We start from the raw sequence: 19,029 nt of genomic DNA on the forward strand, positions 1-19,029 counted from the left end.
CTGCATGTTTGCTCACCTCCCCATGGCTGCATCTGTGTGTGTGTGTGTGTGTGTGTGTGTGTGTTTGAGAGTCTGTGAGCGCATGTGTGTGGTAGGTGGAATAATGAAGTGGATTATGAGCCGCCCAACAGTGTGATGAGAAGGAACGGATCGATAACTAGATATGTGCGAGAGTGTAAGAGTGCAGCAGAGAGAGGAGAGAGGTTGGGCCATGAAATGACATTTTGATTCTGGAGAGCGAAGGTGCGTGGGTGGCAGAGAGAGAGAGACAGAGAGGAAGAAATATGACGAACCTGCGGTGAAGGAAGAGGGAAAGCAAGAGAAACATAGTCCATTTCTTTAACCACTTGATCAAACCCTTTGTTCATTACATCTTCGTTTTCAACATTTACTGTCACATTTTAATACCTTTCTGTCCTTGTCCTTTACCATCTTACCACTTCATGCACATTTGGATTTACTCGTTGAAATAAAACAAGATGAAAATGTATGAGGGCTTACTGTAGTAGAGACTGAGTTAGAGGCATACAGACAGAAATATAAGACAGCCATTGTAGCAGGACTCTCTTGTCTGACGCTCTTCTCTCGACGTCAAATCCGTTGCCTCTTCTCGAGACAAATGGTTTTTAATCAGAAGAAATCCTCCCACCAGAGGTACGCTGAGACAGTCTGGACCTGATGGGCTTCACAAATCAAAGCTAAACCCTTCTGCTGCTCATTCTACAGTTCCAGAATTAATTTTGGGTTTGTCAGCTCACATCTAAAGGATTTTTTTATTCATTTTTTGTTTGTTTTGTCTTTAATTTTTTCTATGAATTCTAGTTTGTTTGTGGAAGTTTTGGACGTGTGCTCACTCTCAGTGACTTCATTTTATTTTTGGTTTTCATCTGTTAGGGTTTGTTGGTGTGTGTGGGTGTTTGAGCGTGCGTGTGAGTCTGTGTCAGTCAGCTCAGTATGGAGGCTGCAGCTGAAATGGAAAGATGAGGAAAAGAAAGCCAAGCCAAAGTCTCTGCTGGACCCCACGAATGAGAGCAGATCGTCTGAAGAAGCTGCCTTTATTCTATCTCTCCCTTTCGATCTGTCTGGTGTCTGGGATTCTGTCTTTGTATTCCCCCCACCCCCCACCCCTCTTTCTCCACGCTGCCAGCCATCATGCTTCTTTGGTGTTTGTTCTATCAATCAAACAATGTAGTTTTACATAAATTAAATTTATGACAGCCATCTTAGTTCACTGATATGCTTCCTATTTACCAGCCTATATATGTAGTATGTGTATATGTTGCCAGTGTCATTGTTCACATTCTTGCTTGTGTACTTTGTGTGTATCTGGAGGACTAAAACGTATATGTGCACTAACAGGTAGATTAGACCCTAACACTCCCTGATCAGAAACAATATCTTCCTTGTTAGCTCCCACTTTTGGGAATGGAAATAATCAAGGAGGTTAAAATATTGTTGATGTGTTGAATTAAAAGTATGTAATGTAATGTAAAGCACATATATTAGCAACTTAAGTTTGCCTGCCATTTCACTATAACTCAGCACTGACACTACAGAAAGCAGAATGTCTGTGAAGCATTGCATTCTGTTGGGTGTAAACTAAGATATATAAATACATACATGAGATAATATCTGCCAATGATCCAACACAAATACAGTATACAGTAGAATATTCATGGACCAAAAATGTTTCTGTTGTTTTGTTGTTTCAGTTGTGAGTGGCATTTCCACACAGGATCTCTGGAGTTCAACCAGACTGACCATCAGGCTGATGGTCACCTCTCTTACCAGGGCCCTTCTACCCAGATTGCTCAGTTAGGCCTGCTCTAGTCTTCCTGGTTGTTCCAGTCTTCAACAATTAAGGAGTCCACTGTGCTCTTAGGATCCTTCTGTGCATCAGTACTTTGACACAATCCTGTCTCTGAGCTCTGCAGGCAGTTCCTTTGACTTCATGAACTGGTTTTTGAATTTACCACAAGTTGACACCAATCAAGGTGTAGAAACATCTCCAAAAGAAATGGGAAGTATCTAAACTAAATTCCATGTATCATAGCAAAAGGTCTGAATTTCAGTTTTCACTATCTAGGAACATATAGTAAATTTGCCAAAAATTCTAAAAGTTCTTTTTTTTTTCCCCTTTCCTTTCCTGATTATGTGGCATTGAGTCTAGATTGATGAGATGGAAAATGTATTTATTTATTCATTTAATTATTTTATGTTTATTAACATAAGGGTGCAACTAAGCAAAATATGATAAAAAATTGAAATGGTCATTAAAAAAAAAAAAAACATCCAAACATCCACAGTGAATTATATAACTGAAACCTTTCTCTAGTTTATTCAGAATGACTTCTCCATTTATGGAAAGAGTCACCGGTTTATGCACTAACTTGGCTGCCTTCTGTTAAGGCATGACATTGCATCATGTCTCTGACTAAAGTGCTGTAGAATGACTTGTGCCTTGGCAAGGCACTGTATAGCACTGGTGTACATTTGCATAATGAATAAAGGATTCAGTAAAGGATTTTTCATCATGTCTGACTAGAGATCAACAACAGTTGGCTATGACAGTCTTGTAAACAAACACTGGGAAGATTACTGAAATCACATTTCTGATCATCCTCCTTCTGGACAAAAAATGCCTTTTGCATGTCTGACTTACTGGTGTGGGATACACTAATCCATATTTTGGCATGGGCCTATAAAAAAAATCTATAGACCAATACAGTGTCCATACATCAGAGGAAACAGAGGGATCTTTTCAGTCACATCCATATACACAATAATAATAAATATTTTATTTCTGGTCAGCTTTTCACACCTCATAGTGCATCCTGTTGAGTTTGCCAGCATCATGTGCACCAAGCAGCTCAATAAACTCAGTAAATGTTCCGTGCGTAAACACTGGTATAAGACAGATAATCCTCTCCTAGCCTAAGGAAACATAAGCCTTGGCTATTTTGCTTTATTGCATTTCACAATAATCCTGATTCTAAGTCAAGGGGGATTTTATGCAGTAGGATCTAATGTAATTGCCCCTATACCATGAAAAAAGTTTTAGTGTATAGAGAAAAAAGCTAAATTTTGAGATGATGAAAGAAGTGGCCATATCAAGTCAAACAAAGTTTCAACCTGCAGCTTTATGGGTGAAGTCGGGTAGATTATGATACAGAATGGTTAGATCTGAATTATCTACATGTGAATAGAACATTACAAACCACAGGGCTTGTGTGCTGATGTCAAGGGGAGAAAAAAACATACCTACGTGCGCCCTTCCTTGTAATTCAGCACAGTCAGAGACATGCTTGTGCAAATGACTCACAAATGACAATGTAACATCTCTCTGCAGCACAGTAGTTGCCTTAAATGCATGTGCACAACTGTGAACTGTCAGCAGAAATAAACCTTTAATTACCTTTTACTGTATATAAAGTGGGGGTGCACTGTACAATTAAATCTTATATGAGCACTGATGATTTAGGTTATCATGAGTCGGGATGTAGTGTGGACATTAATAGAAATGCAGATAATAGGAAAGATACAGCTCATATTCACAGTCTAAACAAAGTTGAACTAACATGTAATTCCTTTAAATAAATTTCAATGCAGCCAACATTCCCTAATTCTATGCTACACTTAAGAATTAAAAGTCCTCACTGCCTCATTGAGGGGACATGCTAACATTAGCTAAAGTCAGTCAAATAGTCTTTCCTGTATCCATTGTCCTTCCGTTTATATCAAATACTTCCTCTGCTCCTGTGGTTTGATAACATGATTTCATCAAGGCAGGCAAACAATAGCTAAGTTGGCTGATAGAGCAACAGGGCATGCAAGGGGTCAGAAGGACAGAGCATTTTAACATTTCTCATCACTACACAGAACAGTCTGTTGCACATCCAGTATATGCTGCCTGAATTTGAACAGATGATCACTGATTGATTTTTTAATTAACCCACAATTGAATGATAGTTTGAAAGTGACAGCCCAAAAACAGACATACAAGATGCAGACGATGTCACCACAGATAAAACCATGCCACTGACATGCAACACTGTATTTCACAGCAGTGGAAGAGATCGTCAGGCAGTGAATGTTACTGTGAAGTGAAGAAAGATAATGAATGTTACTGTTCCAGCTAATGCACTGATGGCAAAGGCAGACTGTATAGGAAAGCATTCTCAAGTGAGATATCAAAAGTCAAGCTAATTAACCCGGCATGTTCACCCACTTCATGTGTGAGCACCTTAACTTAAATACTGCAGTATACATCAGTGTCAGTCTACAAACTAATTAAAGCTGCATTATACAAAATGTTAGTCTTTAATACACCTGCACTCACTTTAAATCTAAAAATCTAGCTGCAGTAATTTACTTTTGACCGGTCACTCTTTTTCCAGATAGTGGGGAAGTTAGATCATTGGCAGGCAGCTTGCCAGTTGCTAGTTTTGGTGTTTACTCACAGTTAGACTCATACTGTATTGCTTTCCCTTGCCCCCCTTGTTTCTTTAGCAGCCTCCACCAAGGCTCAAACTAGATCTCACTGGAGAAACAGTAGTGAAGTCAGAAATAGTAAAGGCCAAAGAATGAAAAAAACAGCCACAGAGAAGTGCCTCGGCGATGCTAACCTTTACTCAGACTCACACAAATTGACAAAAAGAAGAGGAGAGAAAAGAGCAGAGTGTTCCATCTGGACGAGTAACCTTTTCTCCAACGACCAATCAGGCGACAGGGACCAATGACTATGTGTGTGTTAGTGTGTGTGATCGTGTGCAGGTATTTATTTAAGTGTTTTTAGAGAGGTGAGATGTTGCTGTGCTAATCTGGGTGAATGTGTGAATTTGTTTTTGCAGCCAGAGTGGATGCTACCAGTGAGTGCCTTCACGTGTGCATATTTTTATTGTGAATGTGCGTGTGAATACAATGACAGGAGGAAGTAAAGGGAAGTTGTGATTCTGTAGCATTATGCATGACCATGTGTGCGGAGCTATCTTTGAGGTGAGAGCTTTATGTGTGTGTGAGTGTGTGTGCACATGCGTGTGTGTGTATGTGTGCAGAGCAGAGATAGTGCAAGAGGCAGGCTGACATTTCCAACCAGCCTGTTTATGACTGGAGGCTATAGGCGGCCACACAGAGACATCACTCCCTGGGAGGCTGGGGTCTCATTAGACAGAAAAGGCTCACAGACCAAGAGAGAGAGAATAAGAGAGTAAGAGATTTCATGTAAAATGTTGATCTTTTGCACTGTTGCTTTGGGCACTGTCGTTCTTTACTTTCATGCCAGTAAAACATAATTACTGAGAAAGACAAGTGAAAATGTAGAGAAATGAAAGGGAGGAACAGGAAGGTGTAGCATTGAATGCCCCTTAATGTTATAGCTATTCATTTACATGTAGTTGAAAATCCTGCAGCATGAAACCTGATAGGGAACGACTCTCACTCAGCACAGTGTATGGTCAGGTTTGAATTCATATGGATTTTTGGCTTTTTAGATGTTGAAAGTAGTGCACATTTTACCAATTTTCCTTTCTGACAACAACATCAGTGTTCATCAGCAGTGTTGGAAGAGGCATTAAGGTGATTTTCTTAAAGCTGGACTAATCAGTATCCCCTTTATAATAACAATGAAACCAGTTGCTATGTGTAATGTCAAAGGGGTCGTTCATAGTATGGAATCCACAAACAATTATCGCCCGACTATTCCATTCGCCTCTGCTGTACTGAATTGGCCTCTTTAAGCTCATTATTATGGTCCATACACATACAGTGGCTCTCTTCAACCTCATTTCCAGCAGCAGAAAGAATCTTTAATCAGCCAAAAGACTCAGATTAACCCACTGCCTGCTGGCACCAACAACAGACAGACAAATTTAGCAAATAGGTAGCAGCTGGTCAGGTGGACAGAAACATGAGAAATGAATGCTAATGTTGTCTGCTCAATGTGTTCAGCTTTCTTTAGTGCCCCAAGTGGATGAAAAATGAATACAGATAAAAAGTAGTACAGAAACAGTATTGCCTCTTTTTCTTTATAAAGCCATCAAAATTTAGTAAAGAGTAAAGTGACATGGTTAAAGACTGTTATAGTATTGTGCTGTATACACTGATCGGCCATAATATTATGACCACTGGTGGATGAAGTGAATAACATTGATCATCTCATTATAACACAATGTTCTGCTGAGGAACCTTTGGTCCTGACATTCATTTGGACGTTACTTTGTCACGTACCACCCACCTAAATATTGTCACAAACAGAGCACAGACCCCTCCAAAGGCAACAACACTCCCCAATGGGCTGCCTACAGCAGGATAATGTTCCCACCACACCACAAAAACTGTTCAGAAATATCTTGAGGAACACGACAAAGAGAATCTGAGGATCTTCAGCAGATCCTTTGGGTCATGTGGATTGCAGGATGGGGCCTCCAAGGATCTGACTTGTTCTAGATCAGCCCACAGATGCTGGGTCAGGCTGGTGTCTGAGGAGTCTGGAGTCTGAGTTGCCTGCCTGGAGACATTTCTGAGCAGTTTTTGTGGTGTGGTGGGAACATTATCCTGCTGGGGGAGGTCCCTGACATTGGGGAGTGTTGTTGCCATTGGGGGTGTGTGCTTGGTCTAAAACAACGTAAAGGTGGGTGGTACGTGACAAAGTAATATCCAGATGAATGAAGGACCCGTGATTCCTCAGCAGAACATTGTACTGTAACAAGATTATGAATGTTATTAACTTCAGCTGTCAGTGGTTTTAATGTTAAGAGTCTCATCAAGTATAGCAGTGAATATGCTGATCATGGGTATTGTACCTAAAATCTTATGTGCATATAACAGGAGGCCAACAAATAAATGGAATGGAGTAAAAAGTACAATAGTACCCCCATAATGTAATGTTGTAAAATTATTAAGGTGCATTAAGTGGGAATATGGTGTGGAAATATGGAAGTGAGGTCCAAATACCTCGAAATTCTACTGAAGCACAGCACATTTAATGTACTTTAGTATTTTCTACTACTGTATCATTGCCTCTCTGTTATATTGTGGTCTACATTTGACTGAATAAATGCCATCTCTTGGCAGGCGGATGGAGAATGAATCTGCAGAGGGCAATTTTTGTCTCATTAGATTTTTTTTTTTCTTTCCTTGTTCCTTCTTTCTTTTCCCACCTTGTCCTGGAGCTCAGATAAGATAACATGGATCACATATTCAGTCCCTTCTTCTTCTCTCTGCTGTGCCTCTGAATCCATCTGAGTGCCATCACTATAAAAGCACTAAGCGGCTTATGCTGCATGCATATCTAAAAGCAACCTTGCCTCAAGATTTTAGCAAACGTGTCGTTGGAGTCTGACCTGTATGTGGTTTTGAAGACCAGAGATATGGTAATGTGTTAGTATGGAAGCTGACGATACTTGAGCTGGTACTTTGTACTGATTCAGCTGTATTCAAAACCACCCCTTTTAGTATAAAGTCAGACGGTTGCTCAATTCAGTACACACAACCAACTTGACCAAAGCTCTCTAATCCTATACTGGGGGCGTTATTACTCTGTCTATGTCCATCTTTGTGCCTCCATCTTTATTTTAGTATGACTGAGCATGTTATAGCTATTTCGACTCCACTTCCTTTGCAGAATTTATGTTTTTCTCAAATGCCACTTCACATTCCAAGAGTCCTCTTCCTTCCTGCCTCCTTTTTTATACTCCAGTCTTCTCTCTCTCTCTCTCTCTCTCAGCACCTCCCACATTCCTTTTCTCACATTGTCATCTACCTCTCACACTCCTCCTTCAATCTCTCTCTCTGCTCTCTCGCTTAAATGTCTTTCCGTTTGGTTTTTGCCACTCCGTTTTCATCTTTCACTCTCTAGGGTGCAGTCTTCCCTCCATGCTAATAATGTCCCTGTGCTAAGAAAGGAAGCTGCTTAACCATTCACATCAGGACTCAACACATGCACGCATGCATAAACAAACACATGCTCGTACAGGCACACACTCACACACACACACACACACACACATACTATATCTTTTTGCCAGTGGAAATGTACCTTCCCCAATCCTGTAATGAAGTAGCACAGCCTCACCTCTTCTCATTAAGCTGAGCTCTGTCTCTCTACTGTACAGTATGTGTTTTTTTCTCATTTACTAGAGGTCTTACTGAATGTTGTTTTCTTGTAATCGCTTATTGTAACTTTGTACCTGTGTTTTCCTTTTCAAAACCCTCAATTTTAGTATCCCTGTAATATTAGATAGGTTGTTTTCTTGTGTGTGTGTGTGTGTGTGTGTGTGTGTGTGTGTGTGTTCTTACAGGTAGTAAATGGCTTATATGTAAACCAACATGTAAAAATTTGGAAATTCCTACAAAGCAGTCATTACATGTCCTTTTTTTGTTTTGTTTTGTTTTAAAAAGCGTGATTATGAGATTTTTCTCATCAACCTACAATTATATCTGCAATACCTACACTTGACACCTCCCTGTCCCATGTTCTAGGGCCATATGCGGCTTGTCTCATTCTTTTTGTGTCTCTAGACAGGGCTTTTGTAATTTCCCCAACCCTCAAAGTAATTATATTAAAAAAGCAACAGGAAAGGATTCTTCTCTTAGTTTGACAGATGGGTAAAGCTGCTAGATTAGACTGTTTAACTTGTTTTTTTTTTTCCTTTTTTTGCTACACTATCTTTGCAGTGCAACCTAGCAGTAAAAACAGATATAATGTTAATTGTAATGGATCGTCTATCTAAACCACTTTCAGCTTCATGTCAAATGAATTTGTACCATATTTAATGAATGGCAGCATATGGCTGCCACAGAGGCTGGTGGGATGTATATCAGAAGTACTTTTTAGGCTGTAATAGGCATATGGCTTTAGAGAAGTCTTGTCAAGTCTTGTCCTCTACGTGGCAGGAGTCTAACGAAAGATGCTTGTGTTGCATTATGGGAAGTGTAGGATCGACTGTTTTTGGAACTTCATGTGCACGCAAGACAAAAAGACATTTTATTAGACAGTATACTGTGTTTTTGCATGATTTTGTCCTTGTTCCTGTTTGTGGGTAACTTAAATGTAAACTTGATAATATGGCAGCAGTCAAGGTCCAATATTTCTTTATTTATTAATTTTAACATTTTCTTAATTACAGGCTGTTATGTATTCACTCCACAAGGCTGGAATAGCTTGAGTAACAGTTTAATCACATCCACACCCACACAGAGAAATCCTCCCCACTCCCTCACCACCTTCAATTCAGCAGAAGGAGGTAATCTATACCAGCTTGTCCTGCAGGCCCTGTTAGGGCAGCAACACAAATTAACACATGTTTGTGTTTGTGCAGAACAAGAAATATGAACAGTGGCTCATTTCATTTTTGAAGTTGACAGGGTAATTTGATTTGCGAGGAGGGAGGAAGGGAGTTAGGAAATAGAGAGGAAGAGGAGGGGAGATCTGATTGACAAGAAAGCGGAGACGGTAGATGAACTTAGAGCAAGACGGAGGGTGATGGATGGGTGAATAAATGGATGGATGAATAGATGGAGGAAGGGATAGCTGTGTTTAAACACTAGACGTGTTGCTACATATCGGTGTTTGAAATATTAGCTGGCATCTGGAGTGGTTGCCATTCAGCCTTTACTGTAAAATATTTACAGTAATAGACACCTCTGACTTACAGCCTGTCACATGCTATGTTAACCAGCACCTGCTGTGTGTGTATTGCTGTGTATGTTGTAACAGCTGGTATGTAGAATGACTAACAGAGCATCGATGCAGCTTCAGTTTGATTTTTCTCCCCAGCTTTATATATTTTGTACTACTAAATTATTCCTGATGTGTTCCTCATTATCACACAACACTCTGCCACCAGTTAATTCTTTGCCCAGTGTCAACTGCAAAGATTAGAATGACAGAGTTTGAATGATGAGGTATCTGATAGGTTTAACACACATGCATCTGCACACATCTATAGCTGTGTGCTGTTGCCTTATCACTCTCTCCCCCACTCTCTCTCTTTCTCTCTGGTTGTATTATTTAAATGGACATTTAACTTCTGCAGTGTTGGTTAACTTACTGAAGATAAGTTGAGCCTTTCAAATGCAAATTCACTCACACAAACGCATACGCACTTATTCACATCAGCTGTCTTTGTAACTGAATTAGTGAGTGGATTACAAAGGTAAAATAACTCAGACATTTTACCCTTTCTGTGTAGTTGTGGGTCTGTAACACAATTGTGGGAGAAGTCTCTGGAAATTGTCACTTTTTACTGGATACCAACATGAAAACGGCTGCAGTGTGTTATCTGCTTTGTGTTATTTTCGTCTTTCCTGTTATTATTTATATCTACAGTCACTGATTTTTGACAACTCAGGGGCAGAGCCAATGAGCTGTAAAGAAAAGACTGACATATATCACCTTTGAGGTTAAATAGTAAATTTTTCAACAAACTGTTGACCATGTATACATCCAACAAATACACAACATTAGTAGCATTCAGTTCACCCTGTTTTGGTCTCCATCAACTCCCGAGGGAAATATTTGGCTCTCAGTCATCTACCTGCTAACTTTGTCTTTGACTTTGTCTACTACTTAGTGCTGAGTAGGTGATATACGTGGGTTTATCAGAGCTTTTTCACTGAAAACAGTGCTGATAAGAGCAGTGAGTGTGAAACATAACAGTGAAATTGCAGCCTGTAAAACGGTAGAGCGCAGTAAATATTTTCCACTCTACTTTCTATTTCCTTAAAATTATATTTAAGGCAGAGCCTGAAGTTATCTGGAAAACAATATCTTGTGCCTTTGTAGCCTAAATATGTCACATGTCAGTGGATAGATTTTGTTCACTTAATTAATTGTGCCTGGACTGATGTTATGTGTATTTTTTGTCACAGCTGACCAAGTGATGTCATATCAAGTCCTCAGTAACTCTTGGTACAGTCGAGCATAAAAGCACAGCTTTTTTCTCAGTTTAAATATAAAAGCCTTTCAGTGTTACTGTATGTCAGCGGAGCTGTATCTTTTCCTTGTAAAAAATGGCTTTATATTGCTATACATCACATATTTTATTATGTTGTGGTCACATATTTCATTTATTCATATGATAATACACTCTACATTTTAACACTTACATCCATTTTGCCGCCAATGCACAATTTTTAACTGCCATTGTGCAAACAGGGCACACCTGAAAATGAGAGCTCGCTCTGTGTTTGTCCCCAATGCTGTCTAAATAAAGGTTGAATGAGTGAATATCCTGTAGCTCTGTATTCATTATTTCCAGTGAGGAATGCTTTGTGCCTCATCAGCATATTCCCCATCCAGTTGCCCTCAGCCTACTGTTGTCTTCGGGGTGTTGTATGTAGGGAGCAGATATAGATGGAGTACTGCTGAGGCACTGTAAATATTTGGAGCTGGTGTTGCACCATTTGTTTTAAGCAGACGTCTACAGGCTGTAGGGCAGGAAAGAATGTACTGTAGACAGTCAGGTTATGGTATGAGCATATATTAAACATTACATATGATTCAAAGCTGATCAAAAAAGATTTCTTGTTATTTTTCTTTATCTTTATAACACAGCTGTTGTCATGGGTGAAAAAAGAGAAAAAAAAGACTAATTTGTGTGTATAAATCATTTTGAATTATTTCAGACTTTCAGTAGCTTTGTCAAGTCAAAAAATATTGTCATCGGGGTTATCAGCTTATTCTTGGAGATGGCATTTTTTTCCATGTAAATATTCATCATCCATTATTTAAATCATTTAGTTTATTATTTCCATATTTAAAGTCAGTAAGGTATCCCACAGTTTAGTCCTCCATGGTGGATTAACCATCTTTAATAAAACAGTTTCATTTGTGCTATTTCAAAAGATATTTCAACCTAACGAGAGTAACAATCCTGGGAATCCTGGAGTGGAATTTCATCTCACAAATTACACTGAAACACTCATATTTAACACACCTAATATGGATAGAAATCGTTGGACAGTTTATAGCTCCCACCTTGGACATTTGTATACAGGGACTGAGAAAGGAAAAAGAAAAAATCCACGAATCATTCATCATTTGGAACATACAGTAGCAGGTTCTGCCTGTTTTTCAGTCTTTAAGCCACCTTCTCTCACTCTTCCTTTTTCTACTGTTTTTCACATGACATTGTCAAACTCTCTCTCATTTTCTCCACTCTAACTTCCCTTTCTTTGCTCTCCAATTTCTACATTTTCTTTTGATTTCTCTCACTGTAATAAGCCATATCCACTGCTACAATTTACCTGCATCAGTGATGGTGTTTTCCTCCTCTTTCTCAGACTGGAATTCTTTCTTATTCTGTCTTTCTTGATAGTAAAAGTCAAAAGGACAGATAGAGAAGGAGAGAGAGAGAACAGAAAGAGGATTATGGTATTCAGACCATGACTGTGAAAAATAGATGTGTGCAGAGGAAGAAGTATAAAAAAAATCCAGCTTTCTCTTCGTCTTGCCTTCTCTCTCTGGTTCGCCAGAGATAGCAGGGATAAAAGCTGGATTCCTGGATCAGGGTTCACCTCAATATTGTCATCCTGGGAAGCTTAGAGGACGAGCGGCCGTATCACAGTCTCAGTGATCATGGACGGTGGCTTTTAGCCAAACCTTGGACATAGACACATATGATCTATCCTACACAGGGGAGGAAAATGGAGCATGTCTGGCCTCATAGGAGCTTAAAGGCCGATAGAACTCAACATTGAAAGCACATCACCAAAGACTTGGATTCATTTTAAAAAACTCCCTACAAATTAGGATTTCTTCATGTGATCCTCTAATTCTTTCATTTATAAAATTAAGTAAAAAGGAATAAAAGGAATAACCAAAAAAGTATTGTTACCATTTTAATATCGCATAAGCTTCTTCATAAGCAGCAGGAAATTAGATTATTTTTTCTTTTGACACCATTTTACAATGTGACAAAAACAGGTCAATGTGATTCATCTATTAGTTTGTACAGTATGCCTTACATAACTCTTTCTTACATAAAACAATATAGTATTGAATTTTAAAACAAAGCAGCATTTATTTAAACTCAGCACAAAGGAATAGCCTGGACAGAATTTTACAGATTCTCTTTTGCAGTTTCAACCTGCAGCTTTTCTATGTGTCTGTCTCTGCATTTACTTCCTTATGAAGACCAAATGTTCTTGCAAGAGTATACTAGGTGAAGAAAACCTACAAAATGTGGCATTTTTGCTGGTACCACATCTCAGTAACTACTTTGTTTAGGATTTAAGTTTTTCTGTTAAGATTAGAATTACTATTAGATTTGAACTAACATAAGAGTTAAAGAATGTGGATGAAAAAAATAATCAATGAAAGGTCTCTGTGCTTTGTTCACATCTGCATCTCTCTGCGCGCATTTGTTGCTCTTGTATCACAACATATCTGCATTAGAGTACCTGTGTGTGTGAGAGAGAGAGAGAGTGTGTGTGTGTTTGTATGAGACAGGGAGGGAGGGAGGGAGAGCCCTTCTCTGCTGCCCCCCCACCGTTGGTGTACTAATCATTCTTCCTGCCTCACTCTTTGTGATTGCCAGCCCATCCCTGCACTGCAGCTAAATTGAATCAATTAAAATCTTTCTTGTAAATGGCTGCTGTTGCTTCCACCAGATTAGGCTTTGATCAAGAAACACACAAATAAATAAATAAGCCCTGTGGAAGGGGAAAAGAGAGGAATGAACTCAATTAAACAGTCAGCCGAGAGATGTGTCTGTCTGCGGGTGTCAGTGGGAGTGTGTGGAAGCAATTGTACTGTATTAGTTGGTAAGAGAGTCTAAATATTCAAGTCAACTGTGTGAAGCAGTGTGTGTTTGTGAGAGAGAGAGAGAGAGAGAGAGAGAGAGAGAGAGAGAGAGCACTTATGCACAGCAGGATGCTCCTTTGGAAATGATGACATCATGAGAAAAAACACAGACAAATATTTTTACATAAGACATATTATCAGTCAGTTCTCCAAAACTCATTACCTCAACATCTCAATAAGTCATACTTAACACTAAGTGCCATTCAAATGATTCTGACGGTATTAGTAAATTATAGACATAATATATGCATTTAATTTTCCTGAGGGAGTCATCCCAAAGGGATCAATAAAGTCAAGTCTAAGTCTGTGGTTATTATAATCTCAATACAATACAAACTCATGTGCTATCATACATACATACATCTCATAACAGTCACATTAATTCATATCATTGTGTAATATGCAATAAAAATGCATATGATAATGAGATGCTGTTGTAATGCAAATCTGCACAGAATGGATTTAGCATATACTCACAATGGTTCACCATACACATATTCACCTGATGTCTTGATGCATTTTATTGATAATGTACACTTCCACAACAGCTCCATGAGTACAACTCAAAGTCATGTCATTCTCACAACTCTAATGCAGACAGTTCTACTTTTTAAAGCTACTGCAAATCAAACTAAGCTCTTCCTGCATGACATTTCACATTAAAATGTCTTAGCAGCCACAAACATATGCTCTTATATACTTCCTTTCCTGCTGGGCTTTTAATCTTGAACATCTACTGGAAGTACTGAACTGTACTAACAGCTTTATGACACTGGAATTAATCTGAGTCAAAACTGTGTCCATGATGAGTAATTCAATAGTAGTTGTCACCTTAGAGAGATGATAGCAGTTATGAAGTGATGGAATCACTCCTTTCTGCAGTGTATTACAGGAGCATGTACCTCCTCAGAGGCATAACTGCATACATGAGGCATGCATGCATCCCTGTGGAAATGAACTGTAGTGTTGACTGACACTAGGTAATGAGCACTCAATTTAGCCACAGAGTGGGACAGTGGTCAGAATAACAAGCTCAAAGAGAACAGGAGAGGAAATGTGTGAGCGTGGGAGGTGGACTGTTCCTCTGTGAGGTTGGTGGGTGTGGGGGACTCCCTGGACGCTTGCAGCAGGTAATGGAGCTTTTAGCATAGAAATCAGATGGGGCGGGAGCGTGTGATGGTAGTGGTGGTGGTGGAGGGGTTGGACATGAATTTGCTCTAAAGGACCAGAGTTCTCCTGTGGGGATACTTGAGGTGCCTTGTCTCATCAGTTCTTTGATACCTTGCTAGCACTAAATCTTTATGCAGCTGCAGTGACCAGGAGAACCTGAGAGGATTAATTGGTTGGGGAAAAGGGAGTGTAGATTAAAGTGGTGCTGGGGATGCAAATTTCCATCTTAAAGAGAAATCTACTGTGAACAGTATATTTAGAACCTAAACTGTCCTTTGTAAACATTTGTACAATTCTGACCTCCTATACTTACTGTAGTTGGATCTGCGCAGTTTTCTGGTCTAGTACAAACAAAGTAAAATAAAGTTTTTGGTACTACTGGTTTAGGTACTACAAAAGGTACTCTGTTTGATGGTTTGACTGTTCATGTTTCTTCCCTCAGACTGTTGTCTGTAAATAACAGGTGTAATAAAACAGAATTACCCTTTAAAACCTATTAATAGTCTGACTACTTGAAAAAAGACAATGGAAGTGTGAATTAATTAAAAACGTGACTTTCATTTACCTTTAATCCTCTCCACAACTCGACATCAGTTATCTCTATACATCCCCATCATTATCACAACATAAAATGCTTTCAGTTGAAACTGAATTTGAGTTGTACAGTACTATATGCTTAACAGTTTATACAGGGTGATAAAATACATCATGAAGCATTGTGTCTTTGTACAAGCATTCACCAGGCATTAGGGGGTGGATTGTAATTATAAATGGGCTTTTAATGAATTTAAAGATGTGATATTTAGATGCAGAGTTAGGAATAGAAAGGCTGGAGCTGATCTGTTGAGGAGTTATTATTATTTTTGCTTCATGCAACCATGGTCTCAACTCTTTGCTTTGTGAAAACAAATCCATGTTATCCATGAACAAACCGGGAGCTGTTTTCATGACACTCATCACTACCCTACTTTAAGTTCTACTTGGAGCTGAGCCATAGATTTATATATGATTTTCTCCTAAATGAGTCTATCTGTGTTATATTCAGCGTGTCCACAGTTTAAGTGGCTCTAAGGGATAATAACTCTTGTTTTAACTGGAGGAAATTATTAAACAGTCAGGCTTGTTGGTTTTCCTTGCATAACTGGGAAATATGCAGACTAATCTACTGGCAGTTATGCCCTGATGGTTCAAAAGAAGATTTTTTTTTTTTGGTCTATTTTATTGGAATCAAGTAGATTCAAAATAAGTTTGTGAGGTAACTTATGATTGACAGCAAATATTTCAATGTAAAAGATTTTTATATGAAAAAAGTTCTCATCCTGTATGTAGCTGTATCTGCTGATCAATTTCATGTCATGTTGGTTTTAACTTCTTCTTTAACCTCTATCTGGTAGTCTCTTATTTACGAAAAGTCAACCTTGTGATGAAAATTTTGACACAAATCAATAACTGTGTGTACTGGTCATTACATAGCTACAGACTAATTTCATGGTAACAAAATTACAGAGACTGTACATTTACCTTTTCTATCCTGTCCTCACTTTTCATTCCTTGTCTTTTTCACTTCTTCAGTTGTTACAAATGATAATGAATTTAATTCATGTATAGTTTGCAGAGTTTGCTTGTAATAGCTGCCAAAACTGTTGGCAGTATTTTTTCTTTAAATCAATAATTTATTTGCTTTTAACCTTTTTTAAAAATCTTAAATCATGTGGGGCTTCTTATTGAACAAGGACGTCAATTCTCTATTTCTCAAAATTAATTCAATTCAGAAGCAATACATTTTCTTTCATCTGAGCAATTTTTTTGTTTACACCATTCCAGCCTCTCTTGTTTTCAGTGGTCAAAAATGAGTGCCTTTTCTTATCAAAAAAATAAATAGTGTATAATATTTATGGATATAATTTTAAAAAGAGAATTCGTTTTGCTTTTTATTTATTTTCTCATGCCAGCTGATAATATTATCGCAACTGAACTGTTTTGCTTAAGACACCAATAATAATAAAAGGATGTAACAGTCCAAACTAACACCTTCTCTGTTCTTTGTCTTTCTGTGCAGGGTTCCTGAGTACAGGTGACCAGGCAGCCAAAGGGAATTACGGTTTGTTGGACCAGATCCAGGCTCTGCGTTGGACCAGTGAGAACATTGCGGCCTTTGGCGGTGACCCATTACGTATCACTGTGTTTGGCTCAGGCGCTGGAGCTTCCTGCGTCAACCTGCTCACACTGTCTCACTACTCTGAGGGCAACCGATGGAGCAACTCCACAAAAGGTAAAAATCTAAGTCACCATGGATTTTCATGTATATTTAAATAAGTATGTAGTAAGTATGCTGTACTGTATTTTTCATTTGTTTTGGCTGCATGTGTATAAATGTATTGTCCTGTGTCTTGAGCTGAGCCTTTTGCTCTTATGTAGAGAAAAGCTGCTTTTCCTTAATGTAACCATAATTACAACTGCAAGATGCTACCTGTGTTCAAATACTGTTGTTTCCACATTACATAAACAAACTACTACTAAAAAGAAAACAGTTCAGAGGTGAAATAAACAGCTCTGACCATGTTTGGTGTGAATCCAGCCTGACTAATTATAAGGTGTTTGGATGGATTATAATCGTATTTAACAGGCAGGTAGACACACACTGTACAAACATGAAAAATAGATGTAAAGCAGCTGCCCTACAGGACACTTTGATGAGTCAGATGTAGTTTTAGCTGTAGTAGGATAAGGTCAGATGCTTTCTAAATTTAGTTCTTCAATTATTTTTTACATTTGAAAATCATTGTAAAGAAATATTTTAAAAACCCATAAGAATTGCTTTCATTTTGTTTATTTTGTTCAGAGCAAAGGGGGAAAATGTGCCACTCATAATCAATGCTGTGCTCATGTACAGAGTCAGTTTGTCTGTCTAAGATATATGAAACATTACATAAGATAAGGTAAGATTATCCTTTATCAGTCCCACAATGGGGAAATTTATATTGTTGCAGCAGCATAAGTGATTGAAAAGATAGAAAAAGACATAAATACAAGTAAAAGACAAGATAAAAACAAGATAATGCTACAAAAATATTCACATAAGAACAGTATAAACATGACAATGTAATAAAAACTATTAACAGAAGGGCAATATACACAGGACTTTATACACAGAGACAGAAGATGAACTAAATACAGATATTGCACATTTTGAAATGGAATTGCACACAGTGAATGACTGATAGCAGCTGTGGATGGATTAGGATGGATTAATTAAAGTGCAGAACCTAGTGAACATGATCCATGTGAGTATGTGGTGTATTAGGAGCAGTGCTGGTTTTTAGAGTCTGACAGCAGCAGGAAGGAAGGACCTGCAATACCTCTCCTTCACACACTTTGGGTGAACATGATGGAATAAAAGAGATTTTTGAGTGACATAGTACTCAGTATAAATAAGATCTTTAAGCCTCTGTGGACTTAAATGATAAGGCTGTTGTCAGTCTTTATTGTTCAGTTAACCCCATGACAAGACCAAAAACAGAGAAGAAAGATCACAAGCTAGAGAATATCATCAGCCTTACCATTTAACCATACAGATAATTCAGAAATTCATGTTTGTTGTAATTGGTAATCCTTATTTATCATATCCAGCAAATACTTCTGACACCTCGTCTTTTGAGGGAGGTGATCAAAAATAAATAAATAAATAAAATTAAAATTCTGAATCTTTTTTTTTTCTTTTCCCTCCCTGTTACTCTGATGTTTTCATCACCAGGTCTGTTCCAGAGGGCCATCGCCCAGAGTGGCACAGCTCTGTCCAGCTGGGCTGTCAGTTTCCAGCCAGCTAAGTATGCTCGAATGCTGGCCCGCAAAGTGGGCTGTAACCTTGAGGACACTGTAGAGCTTGTGTTGTGCCTGCAGAGAAAACATTATAAGGAGCTGGTAGATCAAGACATCCAGCCAGCCCGCTACCACATTGCCTTTGGACCTGTTATTGACGGAGATGTTATACCTGATGACCCTCAGATACTCATGGAGCAAGGTATCAATTCACTTTGCTTAAGAGCGACCAATTG

The 19,029-nt window shown here is 38.6% G+C and overlaps 1 protein-coding gene across 4 annotated transcripts in view; it reads left to right on the top strand.

Moving 5' to 3' along the window:
* The window catches only part of nlgn1 (neuroligin 1), a 309,442-nt gene that overhangs the window by 277,405 nt on the left and 13,008 nt on the right, over nucleotides 1-19,029 (top strand). For all 4 annotated transcript variants that reach the window (XM_051077176.1, XM_051077177.1, XM_051077178.1 and 1 more), the window contains 2 exons: nucleotides 17,034-17,246; nucleotides 18,729-18,995. In XM_051077176.1, the coding sequence (XP_050933133.1) occupies nucleotides 17,034-17,246; nucleotides 18,729-18,995 (480 nt within the window). The remainder of the gene's footprint in view (nucleotides 1-17,033; nucleotides 17,247-18,728; nucleotides 18,996-19,029) is intronic.

The sequence above is a fragment of the Lates calcarifer genome, linkage group LG17, assembly GCF_001640805.2.
Source record: "Lates calcarifer isolate ASB-BC8 linkage group LG17, TLL_Latcal_v3, whole genome shotgun sequence".
NCBI classification, from domain to species: domain Eukaryota; kingdom Metazoa; phylum Chordata; class Actinopteri; family Centropomidae; genus Lates; species Lates calcarifer.